Source organism: Stegostoma tigrinum, chromosome 1, assembly GCF_030684315.1.
Source record: "Stegostoma tigrinum isolate sSteTig4 chromosome 1, sSteTig4.hap1, whole genome shotgun sequence".
NCBI lineage: Eukaryota > Metazoa > Chordata > Chondrichthyes > Orectolobiformes > Stegostomatidae > Stegostoma > Stegostoma tigrinum.
Window position 1 is genome coordinate 109,115,493 of NC_081354.1, and position 17,076 is coordinate 109,132,568.

The window sequence follows — 17,076 nt, forward strand, 5'->3', positions numbered from 1 at the left end:
GCACCCAAGGTCACCACAAGCTGCTGGCCAATCAAGAGTTGTGGCCAGTAACCTCTGGATCCAAAGAATACCTGGGGGTCATGGTCAAAACCTCAAAGGATCTAGCAGCAAGAAGTTTCACACTCCTCTCACCAGCTGAGTATTGCAGGAAGAGGGGCTTTGGAGGCAAGAGCAACTTTTGGCTTTTAAATGTTATGCCCCTGACCCTATCTGCGCCTTCAATTCCTCTCAGCTCATCAGCAAGGTTGCCCTGGTTTCCTGGTGGCCAGTTAGCAATCCTTTCTTGTTCATCAGAGAAATACGTAATTAGGTAGGTGATGAGCTGAGGTCCTTTGTGGCTACCAATTGACCATTAAGAACCTTAGTTGGTGGCAAGTCAAGGTGATTGCCCAGAATTCAATCAATGATATGGCAAGAAGGGGTCGAGAGTCTCGCCAGGTCCAACAAATCCAATTATTTCTCCGATTGCCAAATCCCTTGCCACCTCCAGGGAGAGTAAAATTGCTCCCCTAGTCTTCAAGTAATGGGGTAGCCTGATTAAGTTTATACATTTTGTACTCAAGTGATTAGACTTGATACTTGAGAGATAAAGTTTCAAATTGTTTTAGAAAATGAACCGTGGACATGCCACTGAAGTTTCAAAATTTAATTTTAATTTGCCAGGATTCAATTTTGTAATATTCTTTTCTGGCATATGGATTTTGCTGGCAAGGGTAGCAATTATTGCCCTTTCTTTGTTGCCCTCAGAAGGTGATGCTAGTGCTCCTTATATCACTGCAGCAGTTTTAATACAACAGAATGAGTTTCTGGGTCAAGGAAAAGTCAATCACTTTGGCGTGAGATTGGAGCATTGTTCAAACTGAGTAATAATGCAAGTTTTCCTTAAGCATAATAGTGTCCCGGTTAGGATTTACGACAACTTCCCTGGAAGGGTACAGCTCCAACAACATCAAAAAGCTTGATACCATCCAGGACAAAGTAGGTCTCTTGATTGGCACCACATCCACAAACATTCGCTCTCTCCACCACCAACACTCAGTAGCAGCAGTGTATACTATGAACAAGACACACTGCAGAAATTTGCCAAAGATCTTTAGAGAGTACCCTCCAAACCCATGACCATTTCAACCTAGAAGGACAAGGACAGCAGTTACATGGGAACACCACCAGTTCAAGTTCCGTTCCGAGACACTCACCATCCTGATTTGGAAATATATTGTCATTCCTTCACTGTCGCTGGGTTAAAATCCTAGAATTCCCTCCCTAATAACAGTCAACCCACAGCACATGGGCTATGCAAAGGTTCAAGAAGGCAGCTCACCATCACCTTCTCAAGGGCAACTGGGGATGGATAATAAATGCTGGCAAGCCAGCGACACTCATGTACCATCAATGAATTTAAAAAAGCAAACAGCTTTCCAGATGTTTTACAACTTGCCCAGTCAGCGATGTCCACATCCCATGAGTGAATAAAAGTTATCTGAATTTAAATTTGCAGAAAGCTATAATGTGATTTGAGTTCATGCTGTGTGGAATTTATCTCCAATGAGATGTTGAGGATAAGTCCAACTCAGCAAAAGTGAAAGCTGTTCGACACAATCTCCTCACTAGCCTATGTTGTTCAGTTTTCACCACAGAAGATGCACTGAAGACATAGGATTGCTGGGTTCACAGTTTGCTGTCTCCATCAAGTTGCTGTTGCTCGAAACCCTCTCACTCAGCATGAACTGAACAGCTGCAGATTTTATGGTGCATTAGTTTATTTTAGCATCAAGTGGTGATGTTACTAGTAATGGATTAATGCCCAGAGGCCCAAGCTAATGGCCTGGGCACGTAAGTTCAAATCCCAGCACAGCTGATGATGAAATTTGAATCCAATTAATAAATCTGGAATTAAAACTCAGCCTATTGGGGATTATGAAGCCATTGTCCTTTGTTGTACAAAACCTATCTGTTTACAAATATTATTTAGGGAAGGAAATATGCTTTCCTCACCCAGTCTGGCCTACACGTGCCTCCGGGTCCACAGCAATGTGATTCATTCTTAAGTGCCCTCTGAAATGGTCAAACGAGCCCGTTAATTGCATAAAGTCACTGTGCAGTCTAAGAAAAGGAATGAAACTGGTTGCAGCACCTAACATTGACCCAGGCATTGCAAACAGCAAAGACAAAGTCGGCACTGTTGACCCTACAAACATTGCCTTCACATTGAGGATATCTTCCAACATGTTGTGTTGATATGGGTTAGATTTTGAACAGGTCTAGCAACTAACGTCTGGACATCGACAAGGCAATCAGTAGCAAGAGAATTGCGCTCAAGCACAATTGATAACCCGGTATTTCCCCTATTACACCACTGTCATCAAACAAGGGGAATTGAGTGCAGTTCAATGAAGAATGCAAGAAGGCAAACAGTAGCATAATACAAAATGAGATATCAATCTGGTGAAGCTAGAACATAGGACTACTCGTGTCCAAACAGCTGAAGTAACATATAATAGATAGGGCTAAGTGATCCTACAACCCACAGACCGGTTCTAAATTCTGCTGTCCTGTCACATCCAGCCATCAATGGGAATGAAAAAATTAAACTCAATTAACTGGAAGGCAAAGCTCCACAAATACCTCAATTCTTAATGATTGGCAAGTCAAGTGCATTAGTGCAAAAGGACATTGCTAAAAAAATGACAACCATCTTCATCCAGAAGTGCCAACTGGATGATCAATCCCAGCCTCCTCTAGAGGTTCTCAGTAATGCAAATGTCAGTCCTCAAGCAGTCTGGGCTGAGGAGAGAGCCCAGGCTGACAGTGGGCCAATTAGTCCTTGAGAGACTTGGAGGGCACCATAAAAATAAGTTTCAACTTACAGGGCATCATCTTGGTATCCACAAGGTTTACTGTAACATGTGGGCAAGTGAGGTTGTCTATAAAATTATATTGACATCCTAAATGATAATAGCGGACAAAAAACTGAGAGACTTGACTGAGTCAAACTTCTGAGAAACTGCAACCTTAAAATTGCCTTATAGCTGTCAAAGAAGTGAGATATTTTACTTTGATTGTAACCTTTGTTCAGCCTGTTTTACACTCAGCAAAAATTCTAGAAAGTTTCAACCTGTACTTTATGTAATCTATACTTAAACAAAGTATTGAGCAGAAAGTTACATAAATGGTACCACTAACAATTTTGTTCTTCGTAAAATTGTGAATGTTGAAGAGCAGTTCCTTGTCAAAGTTTGACTGTCTTGTCAGGTGATTCATCACCCATTGTATAACTTTGGATTTTTGAATGTACCTGAAAACAAAACAAAAACTTCATTCATTGTTCATTTCAGCAATTTACAGGTACAACTACAGTAGCATGTTTATTGTTGATATTTGAATAACTTTATATTTTGAATAATGATAAATCATTACATATTAGACCAAAAGAAATAGTATTGCAGTAGGTCATTTGGCCCCTCAGTTCAACTCCACTATTCAATAGGATCTGGCTGATCCAACACTCCACACTTCCACTTTCCTGCTTTTCTAACCTTGATTGCCCGACGAATCAAGAACCTATCTCTCACACCATATACACCAGGACTCTGCCTCTACAGCTCTCTGTGGCAAGGAGTTCCAAAGACACATACTCACTGAGAAGGAAATTCCTTCTCATTGCAGTCTTAAATTGGCACTCCTTAATTCTGAGTCAATGCTGTCTGGTCCTGGACTTTTCTATGAAGGGAATCATCCTTTCAGCATTTACCCTGTCAAGCCCCTTTTGAACCCTATATATTTCAATGAGGTCACTTCTCATTCTTCCAAACTCCAATGAGTAAAGACCTAATCTGCTTAATCTTTGCTCATAAGACAATCCCTTGACATAAAGGATCATTCTAGTGAACATTTTCTGAACTGTGTCCAAAACAATTATGCATTTTCTTAAATAAGGGTACCAGAACTGCTCACGGTACTCAAGGCACCTTGTACGGTTGCAGTAAGACTTCCCCACTCTGGTATTTTGAACCCCTTGAAATAAGGACCAACATTCCCTTAGCCTTCCTGATTATCTGCTACACCAGGTACTAACTTTCTGTGTTCAATGCACAAGTTACCCCCAAGTTCTTTTGTGTTGCAGCTTTTTGCAGTTTTATCCATTTAAGTATGACTCTTCTTCTGTTCTCCCTCCCAAAATTAACAAATTCACATTTTCCCATATTATACTCCATTTCTAATGTTTTAGGCTAATCTGTTTTCAGTTACCCACATTTTGAACATTTCACGAATTTGTGAATAATCCTAGTGCAGGGGCCTTACTAACCTTCTCTGTATCGTTCCAGTTTTAGTGTATGTGCTGCTGAAGGTTCTCGCTTTTTGAATAGCAGTGTGACGTTAGTCGTTTTTCAATACTCTGGTACTTCTCCAGAATCCAAGACTTTTTTGGAAACCAATATATCCTCTATCTCTATAGCTACCACCTTTATGATCCTAGGATGCAAGACATCAGGGCCAATGGACTTATCTGCCTTTACCACCATTAATTTGTCTAATACAGCTTTTCTAATTATGGCGGTGGTGCTTAATTCCACCACTTATTCTTTACTATTAATGGGATGTCCAAAATATCTTCTATCTTAAAAACTGATACACAACATCTGTTTGACTCCTCTGCTATTTTCTTGTTCCCATAATCGTCCACCTAGATTCATTTCTAAGGAGACTATGTTCACTTCAACATTTCTCTTCATTTTTACACATTTGTCAGTTATGATATTCCTCATTATTTTGCTCTTGTAGCCTCTGTTCTCTCTCCCTTTACTTTCTTTCAGTCCTCCTTTGTGGGATTCTGAATTTTTTCCAGTCTTTATAGCTATCAAAATGCTACTGTTATAGTGGGGCTTTTATAACGTAAGTGGAGCTGAGCACAAACCAATCATAATGGACAGAACCTTAACCATCAAGGCAAAGTGGGCTTCGATCTAATCATTGAGTTCAATCCCCCAGAAGTGACATGGCATCAAGATTATCACATGCACATCCAGTTTCCATTGGAGTGGGTTTGCAGGTGAGTTGGGGCCCAAGCCCTGTAGAAATGCTAAATAAGTGATTGTAACATGCAGCTGAGTAATTGATTGTTGCTTTAATGAACGATTCTGGCTTCAACATGCAGCAAAGCTATTCCTGAGCTATCCGTGGCTCACCAGGATCAACCAAGCAATTAGATGTCTTGATGAGCTTCTTGTGAATCTTGAAGGCTTGGGAAGCTTAATCAGTGAAATTGAAAAGTTCCAGCCATGTTGAGTAAATAGGCTGTTGTTCATGTCTCTTCTGAGAGCACGGCTTCATTACTTAACATAGAACATAGAACATTACAGCACAGTACAGGCCCTTTGGCTCTCGATGTTGTGCCGACCTGTCATACCGATCTGAAGCCCATCTAACCTACACTATTCCATGTACGTCCATTTGCTTAACACAGAGTTTCCAAATTCTTGTGAGTCAGTTCGTTAGTAGGAACATGAGGGACAGTAACATCAGGGGCACCAAGCGAAGCAGAACACCAGCTGCTTTCCCTTCAGTCACAGACTGCCCAACAGGTGACAGAAGATGGTCATTGATATCCAGTTGCAAAAGGGTGAGGCACCCAGCTCAGGGTCTGCAGGCAGAGGATCAGCTTTCCTGACTTGTATCAGCAACAGTGCCTCACAAAGTTCAGGCTCTCACAGCAATTTGTTGCTGATATCTGGAAACTCCTGGAACTGAGCCCTCCTCCCTGTGGAAGGCAGGCACACATTTTCTAAAGTTGTCAAGTGTTTGTTACTGGATTCACCCCTGCTCACTGAAACATTTGTGCAGCGTATCTGTGAAGGATGTGTGAGAGAGAACAATACAGTGGGAGAAAGTTTTGACTGTCTAGATGTGGGAGAGATGAATAATTCTGCAGGAGAGTTGTGCAGGAAAATGCAAGAAAGTCAGAGTATGGAACGTGGTACCTGAAAGTGTAATACCTCTCACCTTTCCTAACTTTCTGCGCTCCCACATCCTCTTGATGCACACAGTCTCAAAGTCAAAATGATTAGTTATCTTTTTTTTTGACAGATTTAACCTGTCTTCCTGCTCACTCTCTCTGAATAGGCAAAACAATTCAGAAACAGGATGCCATCAAATGTGTTCGAGCCAACAAAGCTTACTGTGGATTCCAAGGGTTCTCAACCCATTAAAAGCCCCAAAATTTCAGCTCTTATCTCAAAATCCTCTCCAAGAGGCCCACAAATTAAAGTAGGAATTTCATGTACTTCCCAATACTGAAGAGTTAAAATAGTATTTGAAGTATATATAAGTATCAGTCAATTTTGTCTTGTTGGGCATTTAAAAGTTATCTGGTCAGCAGTACACGTGGAGTTTTTTATCAGTCTGGCCAAGATTTATCTGTGACGCTTGTAATATTAATGGCCCCACTATCAGGTAGTACTTCCGAGAAATTAATGACTACAGTGTAACTGATTATTGATCACATCAGAAACGTAACATGTGGTAAACATAAAGTTTAATTTCATCAGTATGATCAGAAATTATCTTCAGTGCGATTATGTCAAATTGTTTATGGTGAGGCATAGTATCCAATTTCACAAACAAAAAAACCCACATTTTAGTGAATTATTTTATAATTATGACTGAAATTTCTGCAGATTATCTGACTATAACTTTGTGGAAGATAATTGCAAACCCACTGAAATGATTACATTGGTTGTTTAACAAAAATAGATGTTGTTGGGAGAACTCAATAGGTCTGGTTGCATCTTATGAGAGAGAAACAGAGTTATCATTTCAAGTCCAGTGACCGTACTTCAGAAGTTCTGAAACAACTCTGAAGAAGGGTCACTGGACTTGAAGTTTAACTCTGTTTTCTTTCTACAGATGCTGCCAGCTGAACTTCTCCAGCCATTTCTGCTTTCGTTTCAGATTTCCAGCATCTGCAGTGCTTTGTTTTACTTTGGTTGTTTACACTGTTGCTGGAGGGTTTCCACCAATCATGTAACAAATCTAAGCTAGAAAGAGTATTTTTCAATTTTTAAAAATTCATCATGAGGGAAGCTTTCACAGATGGTTATGTGTTGGCAACAATATATGTGTATCCTAGAATGATATCTCATAGAAGAGGCCCACTCTATATCTGTAGCAAACACAGAAAATGCGGGAGAATCCCAAATAATGACAAAATACAATGGGTGCTGGAAATTTGGAAGGGCCACTTTCACAGAACTCTGGAAACATTCAGCAGGTCTGGCAACATCTATTGAGAGAGAAACAGATTTAACATGGAGCCTCGTATTTGAGTTGACTTTAAAGAGAGCTATGCAATTAGTTCCAGTCTCCAACTAAATTGGGACAAATCTTTCAAAGAGCTGGCACAGGCAGGGAACAAATTAACTTCTACACTGTAGGAATATATATCAATGATAGCACCTTTGTTAGTGCAGCAACTTCCTCAGTACTGAACCTCCATTTCAATCTGACTGACGTGCTCAAGTCCCTGGAAAGGTACTACAACACTTTTGTACCGTAGAAGTGTGCAAAAGCAATTGCACAGCTTGAAGGTACACAAAGTACTGTGGTTTTAGTTTAAATAGTGAAGAACTGTCAAATTTAATGTTGATCTATGCGTCTTGTTTTGTTTGTATCACATTTGTGTCTCCAGCTTATTAATTTTATATCAAGTGTTTAATTGCATGCAGGCAGTGGGCATGAATTGTGGATTCACTTGTGTCCCCACAAATAGATACTGACTGAAATTGTGTTTGTTAGTGTAGTTGCTGCTTGCTTGTAATCTATGACTGTGTAAATAAATGCATTAGCAAGGGTGTGAGATTAGTTTCCCCCATACCTTTCACCAACTAACGTTCTAGAACTTAATAATTATCAATAGTTTTCTTCCTTAACTGAAGAAATGCCAGTCTGCCATAGCTGCTGTTTCATAAGAACCTTACCTGTAATTATTACCTGTAATTACCTGTAATTCAATGTTCTGTTTATTATTAATTAGAAGCGAATCTCAAATTAATCCCTAATTTTAGAATAGTGATGAACAATAACATCTAGAATGGTATATTACAGTAAGCGGGAGAGCAGTGGAATCCTGTGACCTGTCACGATGAGAAAGCCCACCACATCTTCTTAAAATCAGATAGTTGTTTAGTTGTCAATGGGCTTTCTGTCAGTATTCAAATCCACCACAAGGAAGTTTCAGCCACCAAGCGCTGCCAAAGTCTCAGAGATACAGGTTCACAACACAGGAAGAAGCTACTTGGCCTCTCTCTTATCTATTCCAGACAACAAAGAGCTGGTTCCAGTAATCCCAGTTTCCACCTCTTGGCACATAGGCCAGAGGCTATGATATCTTAAGTCAATATATGAATGCTGTTTAAATGTTACAAATGTTTTTGGCTCAACCACCCTTTGAGGCAGTTGGTTCCAGACTCACACCATCCTTTGGGTGAACATTATCTCAACTCCTCTCATAGCCTTCTACCTCTTAGCATAAATCCATACAACTTGTTTGTTGATCCCTTTAAGAGTGGAGAATGTGTCTTCCCATCCACCCTGTCTCAGTCCCTATAATCTTATATACTTTATCTGGCTCCCTCTCAATGTTTATTGCTCCAAGAAAAACTAACGCAGCCCTGCCTACCTAATCTTTCCTCTTGTATCAAACCTTCCAGCCCAGGCAGCAACCTGTTTGAATTCTTCTGCACGGTTTCTAGCGTAATCACATCCTTCCTAAAATGTAATGATCAGAACTAAATAATACATCTTCAGTTGTGTCCTAAATCCACAATTTTCATAGACTTCCAGCACAGCCCTCTGCTCCTCAGCTCAAAGGCAAGTATCCAATGTCCGTCTTAACCACCTTATCTAATTGCCTTGTTACCTTCAGGGATCTGTGGGTTTTATGCCAAGGCCCCTCTGATCATCAACACTTTCCAAGGTCCTGCTATTCATACCTTGCCTTGTTAGCTCTCCCCAAATGCATTACCTCACATTTCTCTGGGTTGAATTCCATTTGCCACTGCTTTAGCCAGCTGACCAGTCCATTGTTATCCTCCTACAGTTATAGCTTTCCTGCTCACTGTATACTGCTGTAAAAACAGTACCTTCTTATTTTTTCTAAATTGCAGATTGTGGATTGGGGAAGAGATTGTAAGTGCTGTTGACACTTTTGTTTGTTCAACCAGTTGGGGAAGATTAATTGCACATGAACTGGTACTAGTGGGTGTGGGAGATTCAGTCAACACCACTCAGCTAATCGGTCTCTGGAGTCTTGACCAGTTGTTGATGACAGAGACCTTCCACCTGCCAATAGCTCTGTGATTGATCCCATGTAGCTGGACAGCTGTGGGTATGAATGGCATAGCAGAAACCTTCAGACAACTGAAAGGTGAATGTAGAAAAGCCTAAAGCCTGAAGAAAGCCAGTTTATTTTCCCTCACCAGTTACTGTAAGTTGTGACTCCTGCAAGCAAGTGAAAGTACCTGACAAAGAGAGATCAAGGAGCGGAAAGTCGTGATGAGCCAAAAGGATCATCTCAGCTAACCCAGGTGACAGGGACTATTTGGCTACCTTCACAACTTTTCACTCCACATATAACACCAATGATTTTTGTGCCTGTGCACAGTGAAGGGGCCCTGTGTCTGCCCCTCGGGCCCATGGCGCATGACACAGCACAGTACAAAAAAAAGTTTTTTTTTTATACTTCTGCCTATGTATTCTATGTTTTGGTTTTGCTTTTCTGTGTTTTAAGATGGCACCAGAGAACGGCGACTATATATAACCTTTTCACTGTATTTTGTCGCAAAATACACATGGCAATAAATAAATAAAATCAAATCTATGTTTGTCTGTATGTGCGTGTAGGCAGAGTTTTATAAGTGGGTTACAGTTTAAACTAATGGAGTTATATCCTAATATTTCATAATTGTTTGCCTGTAGCTGGGATCTGTTTGTAATAATTTGTAATTCTCATAAAATACAGAAACCTGGCCCACATGTTTTGTCAATCTGGATGTAAAAAGATAAATAAATTCAGGGAATTTTGCATACTTTCATAAAAGCTTCATCTTTTGTGATGATTTTGGAATAAGGAGCTTGACTTCCAGCAGATGCCCCCCAGTGAGATCTGACACTGCCCTACCAATTTTCATGTCATCAAAAATCTTCTGATCATATCTCCTACATTTAAGTACGAATCATTAATGTACACTACAAACAGCAAGGTCTCAGCACTAAGGCCTGTGAGACAGGTCTGTGCGAACTCCGTGAGACACACAGTTTTCCAGTGACAAAAGCATCCCCCGAACATCATCTTCTGTTTCCCTCTTCCTAGTCAGTTTTGGATCCAATATGCCACTTTGCCTTGGATCCCATAGAACACTTTCTTGATCAGTCTGTTATGAGGGACCTTATCAGAAGCCTTGCTAAAGTCCCTGCAGACCACATCAAATACATTACCCTCATCAACACTACTAGCTACCTCCTCGAGACATTTGACCAAATTTGCCAAAGGCAACCTTCCCTTAACAAATCCCTGCAGACTATCCCTCATTAATCTGTGTCTCTTCAAGTGTAGACACATTTTGCTCCGCAGAATTATTCCTCATAAGCTTTCCACCAGTGAGGATAGAGTGAATGGTCTGTAATTTCTAACCCTTCTTATCTTTTTTTAATAATGGGACAACTTTAGAAGCTCCACTCCTTAAATAGCTCAACTGTGGATTTGAAAATTACTGGCAGAGCAGGTAGACCAACTATATGTTGTCACAGTGTGAAAAAGGTTGGGAAGCACTGTTCTATGCAGACAAAAGCAAAGTTTTAATGCTGGAGTGGTAAAAACTATGAATACATGCACGACCAGTTTTGGAGTAGGGCAGAAATTGCAGATAGCTGCGGAAACTAGTTCTAGAGGTTATTTATTTAGCCTGTGCATAGTCACAACACCAAGCAATAGTCTTACCAGTGGCTTGATGCTGTTCTTCAAGTAATCCACAAATTTAATCAGCATAAAGTCCATGACAAAGTAAATATGGTTTGGACAGCACCACAGCTGCAGCCAGAATCTTGGATGTTAGATAAGCAGATTAATCAGAGGTTGGTAACATTCAGGGAACATTCATACATTTAAACCAGTATACAGTTTGTTGTATATAAAGTTGGGTTTACTCCTTAGTGTCACACACACATCAAGGAAATCTACAAGGGAAGATCAGCCTTTGGACTTTAAGGCATATTTATGGGAACCATCAAGAAGTCACAGAGAAAAATAAAATCTTAAATAAACCATAGTCTGAAGATTTGCTTTGTGTACAAGTTGGAGGTAATTGGTGTATTATAAGATTTTTGTAACAACACTTACTTGGTAATCTCCCTAAATAATTCAGGATTAACATATTTGGTTTGTTCAGTGTAATCTCCAATTCAGAAAACAGATAGGTCACCGCTGTTTACACAATGTCTATGGTTAAGCCTCATGTAGACTTTAGAAACTATAAACCTGCAACACAAGCGAAACCATTTTGACTGGAAAATTTCATTGGAGGCTTCCATCACTCAACCAGTGCACTCTGATCAGAACAACTTGCTGGTTTTCCCTTCCGCATGCCACCGGTGGTTTCCCTGCCAATGACATTCAATCTGTACCCTCCCATTACAAATCCTTCTCCCACAGGAAGCAGGTTTTCCTCACTATCAAAAGGTTTCGAATATCCAAGTTAGTACCAAATCTAGGACAGCTCTCTCACAGACTAGTCAACAACAGCCTGAAATACTCATACTCACGGAATTGTACGTGAGAGACAGTGTCACAGATATGACCATCACTGTCTCTTGGTATGACCTGTCGCACTGGCAGGGCAGACCGAACAGATGTATAAACTGTTATACAGTCAGGAGAGAATGAATGAATGAATGATTTATTGTCACTTGCATCTTACAGTGAATAATACAGTATAATACAGTGAAAAACTTCAACAGTTGCCACTATCTGGCACCATCTTGAATAGTTTAAGCATTAAAATGATAAAACGTGTGACTGAAAGAGAGTTCTGAGCCCTGGCTCAGCAGCGACATCTGCACTGCCATCCCTCCTCCATCACCTCATTTCCGCCTGCACCAAACCCACAAACATAGCAGTCTCCACTCTTTGGGTGCCATCTCTTCACTGCTGGGCACAATCTCGCTGACACTAATGCCAGTGCCAGGTCCCATGCTGGACCCATGCTTGCCCCGCAGCCAGGAATGCTCCGCTCTGCTAGCACCTCAATGATGCTCGGAGGTCTGGCTCCAAGCATACCACGCAGCCACTGCCTCTCCAACTCTAGGACTCCCTGCTCTGGACCTACTGCAACCAGGAGTCCTTGGCTCTGCTGCCAGGCCACCGTCAACTTGCCAAGAGTCCTGCTCCAGCCACCCTTTTCCAAGATGTCGCCTTGCTGGCAATGCCATCTTGAAAAGTCCGCAGCTGCCATCCCCTCCAATTGTTAGAGATGCTTTGCTGCTGCTGTCACCACTGTTGCCACCAACCTGATTGCCAGGAGGATGTCCCTGCTGCTGCCACTGCGGCTTTCAATTACCGTGAGGGGTCACGACTGCCGCTGCCTCTGACTGCCAGGAAAAGCTGCCATTCTGCACGAAGCCTATTCTAGCTGCCATTCTGATGACGCTGACTAACCCACCACAAAAACCTCCAAAGAGAAAAGAAAGAAGAGCACAAGTAAAACAGAAAGAAAGCACGCAGGACCAGATGAGCCCCAGGCAAGAGATCACATGCTGCCCTGCTTTTCAACTTTTCAACAAAACTTTCAACTTTGCTGCCTTGAAAAGTTACCCCAGGAGTCCTCAACATTGACTTCATGATGTTTCATGGTATCAGGTCAAACGCTGGCAACAAAACCCCTGCAGATTACCATGCATCACATATCCATTTATAGATGGACAATTAAACAACTCACTGGGCAAGCACGATCCACAGAAATACCCATCCTTAATGATACAAGAGCCCAGCATATCAATGCAAAAGATAAAGCAAAAGCATTTGTTATAATTTTCAGCCAGAAGTGTTGAGTGATTGATTCACCTCGGCCTTTCGCAAAGTTTGCCAGCATTGTAAATTCCGTCTTCTGTCAATTTGATTCACTCCATATGACACAAAGAAACATCTGAAAGCACTGGACATTGGAAAGACTCAAAACCTTGTTTTTGGTCTGGCAATAGTACTGGAAATTTGTATTCCAGAACTTGCCACACTGTAACTAAGCTGTTCCAGTACAGCTATAACACTGGCACATACCCGGCAATGTAGAAAATTGCCCAGGTATGTCCTGAAAACAAAAAGCTATGCACATCCAACCCAGCCAATTACTGCCCCATCAGATCTTTAATAAACTTATGCAAGTTATCACCAACAGCACAGTCATGCAGCATTTGTTTAGCAATAACCTGCTGACCAAAGCCTGGTTTTGATTCTGAAAGAACCACTTTGTTCCTGATCTCATTCCAGCCTTGGCTTACATATGGACAAAAGTGCTGAATTCTACGGGTGAATGACCTTGATATCAAGGCTATATTTTATTAACTGTGGCATCAAGGACACCTATCAACGCTAGAGGTAAACTGCTCACAAATGGATAATCATCTTTGAGAATTCTTTAAACAAACGGTTTAGACAATGAAGAGCCAATGGATGTTATCTACCTGGTCTTCCTTTGGCCTCTGACAAGGTGCCGCACAGGAGGCTGTTGAGTAAAATAATGGCCCATGGTGTTAGAGACAAGGTGCTAGCTTGGATGGAAGATTGGCTGACTGGCAGAAAGCAGACAGTGGAGATAAAATGGTCCTTCTCAGGATGGCAGCTGGTAACTAGTGGAGTTCATGGAATCATAGAATCACTACAGTGTGGAAACAGGCCCTGTGGCCCAACAAGTCCACACTAAACCTCAAAGCATTCCACCCAGATGCACCCTGTTATAAGCCACCTAATCTACACATCCCTGACCACTGTAGGCAATTTAGCATGGCAAATCCACCTTGCATGCATATCTTTGGACTGTGGGAGGAAACTGGAGCACCTGGAAGAAGCCCACACAGACATGGCAAAATCGTGCAAACTCCACACAGACAGTTGTCTGAGGATGGAATTGAACCCGGGTCTCTGGTGCTGTGAGGCAGCAGTGTTAACCATTGAGCCACTGTGCCAACTGAAAATGGAATGGATTAAGAACTGATCCAGCAGCTCAGAACGAGAAATCCATGAGGTGCTATGATTATCTGATGAAGTAGAGGAAATCTACACATCCCTGAACACTTTGGACACTTTAGCATGGCCAATCCACCTAGCCTGCACATTTTATTTTGGACTGTGGGAGGAAACCAGAAGAAGTCTGCGCAGACTTGGGGAAAATGTGCAAACTCCACACAGACAGTCACCCAAAGGTGGAATTGAACCTGGGCCCATGGTGCCATTAGATAGTAGCACTAGCCACTGAGCCACTGTCTCCAGTTTTTAAAAAATCTGTGGAGAAGCTGGGGATTGAACCAAAGCCTGACATCATCAGGACAATGCAGTCTGCTTGGCTGGCAATATATGCACAAATGTCTATTCCCTCCACCACCGATGCACTGTGGCAAATGTGTGCACCATACGGAAGATGCACTGCAGAAATTCACCAAGCTTGCTTATCCAGCATCTTCCAAATTCATGACTTCTGCCATCTAGAAAGACAACAGCAACATGTGCATGGGAACGCTACCATTTGAGAGTACGCCACCAAGCTATTCAGCATCCTGTTGCTATTCCTTCAATGTCACTGGAACCAAAATCCTGGAACTCCCTCGCCAATACCATTATGGGTCCACCTGCACCAAATAGACTGCACCAGTTCAAAGAGGCAGCTCACCAACTTCTCAAATGCAACTTGGCACGAACAATAAATTCTGGCCCAGTCTACAAAGCTCATATCCCATGAATGGATAATAAAAGAAATCTCAGCTGCTGACATCATTACAGCCTTGCCTTAATCATGGACAAAAAAGCTGAACCCCAGAGGTGATGTGGCAGTAAATGTCGTTGACATCAAGGCTGTATTTGGCCAATTGTGGCATCAAGGAGCCCAGCTAAACTAGAGTCAATGGGAATTTTGGTAGAAATTCTCTATATTTTTCATTAACTTGTGCAAAAAAAGATGGCTGTGGTTATTGAAGATCAGTTACACCAGCTCCAGAACATCTTTGGAAGACTTGCTCAGGACAGTGTCCTCAGCCCAACCACCTTCAGCTGCTTCATTAATGACCCTCTCTCCATCATAAAATCAGAAGTTATGGATCACCAGAATATTGCCAGGATACTGAAGCAGTCCATCTCCAAATGCAGCAAGACCTGAACAATACCCAGGCTTGGCTGACAAATGGCAAGTAACATCCATGCCCACACAAAGTCCAGGCAATTACCAAATCCAACAAGAGAGAATCGCTTGACATTCAATGTTAATACTATTTGATGAATTGCCCACCTATAAATATCTTAAGGGTTACCATTGACCAGAAACTGAATTAGACAGTACTATATAAATACAGTAGCTGCAAAAGCAGGTCAGAGATTAAAAATACTACAGCTCACCACTGACTTCTCAAGGCAATTAAACATGGGCAATAAATTCTGACTCAGCTAACTAATCTCATATCCCTTGAATGAAAGATTAAAAAACAGAAGAATCACTTATTTTTATCCATTTTAAACTTAAATTTCTCTACCCTAAGGTGAACAACACTAATTTCTAAAGCTTCTCCACATAACTGATGTGCTTCATCATTTGATATTAACCTACAATTAGTTGCGTTAGCCAAAATGAAGTTAAATGAATGAGAAAACATGTGAAACTTGGCAGTGACCTAGTGAGTAGAAATGTCACAGATTTTTAAAAATGTTTATGTTATACTGAAGGGATGTGTGTATTTGTTTACATCAAGCCTTGTAACTCAGCAGTAATGGATTGAATTGTCATGGTAAATCTTGAAAAGTTGAAGTTCTGTTTAAAACAGACGCAGTGAATCAAATATGATGATACAGATTATTCATCAGCTGAATTTGTGATTATTGTATAATTTTGCTGTGTAAGTAACAAACAGTTGATTGAATGATATAAAAGTGGTGAACAGCAAGGGCAAGCTGATGTTTTATGTGACAGTTCATGAAGAGCAAGAGATAATGTCTTTCCAAGCAGACAATCAAGTCTTCCTGAGTTAATTGATCAAACATGGAAAACATGACTCATTTATAATGCTTGCCAGTGGTCAAACCGTTCATTTGCTGGAAATGGGATAGTGTCAAGACTTCGAATGAAAGCTTCTTTGTGTGGAAAGAGTATAAAACAGCTTGCATCACAACAAAAACTTAACTAGCTTGGGGAGGCTGACTGTTCAACAACGAGAAGCTGAGAAGAAGTAGGCAGATCGCTTGGTTCTGGTTTGATCTTCAAGTAAATGCACTGAAAAGGGTTTGCTTGCAAATGTAAGCATTGCATGGGTAAGGTTTTTGCAGTACTTTTTGTAGTGTACTTTGCTTTAGTAAAGAATATTGGGTATATCCCATTGTTAGGACTGCTTTGCGTTATTAATGTCCTGACTAACAGAGAAAGTGGGAAGAAAAGCCTACAACTCCTAGTACCATTTTAGTAAGATTCCTATTTATGCTTTCAAAATCCTGCATAAAGTATGGTATTCAGAATTAGTCACAATATTCTAACTTGAGCCTAGCCAGTGCTTTATCGCATGTTAGCATTCAAAAGCCTTCCATTTGCATTTTATCAGAGATAATGGGAACTGCAGATGCTGGAGAATTCCAAGATAATAAAATGTGAGGCTGGATGAACACAGCAGGCCAAGCAGCATCTCAGGAGCACAAAAGCTGACGTTTCGGGCCTAGACCCTTCATCAGAGAGGGGGATGGGGAGAGGGAACTGGAATAAATAGGGAGAGAGGGGGAGGCGGACCGAAGATGGAGAGTAAAGAAGATAGGTGGAGAGAGTATAGGTGGGGAGGTAGGGA

At 41.2% G+C, this 17,076-nt stretch overlaps 1 protein-coding gene and 1 non-coding gene across 6 annotated transcripts in view; both read right to left on the bottom strand.

Annotated features, from left to right (window-relative positions):
* LOC125456295 (cyclic nucleotide-binding domain-containing protein 2-like) overlaps positions 1-17,076 on the bottom strand; it is a 139,896-nt gene that overhangs the window by 116,870 nt on the left and 5,950 nt on the right. For all 5 annotated transcript variants that reach the window (XM_048539348.2, XM_048539321.2, XM_048539354.2 and 2 more), the window contains exon 3: positions 3,184-3,295. In XM_048539348.2, the coding sequence (XP_048395305.1) occupies positions 3,184-3,295 (112 nt within the window). The remainder of the gene's footprint in view (positions 1-3,183; positions 3,296-17,076) is intronic.
* Positions 4,249-4,352, bottom strand: LOC125460106 (U6 spliceosomal RNA). Its single transcript, XR_007249181.1, has one exon. It is a non-coding gene; the product is annotated as a U6 spliceosomal RNA (small nuclear RNA).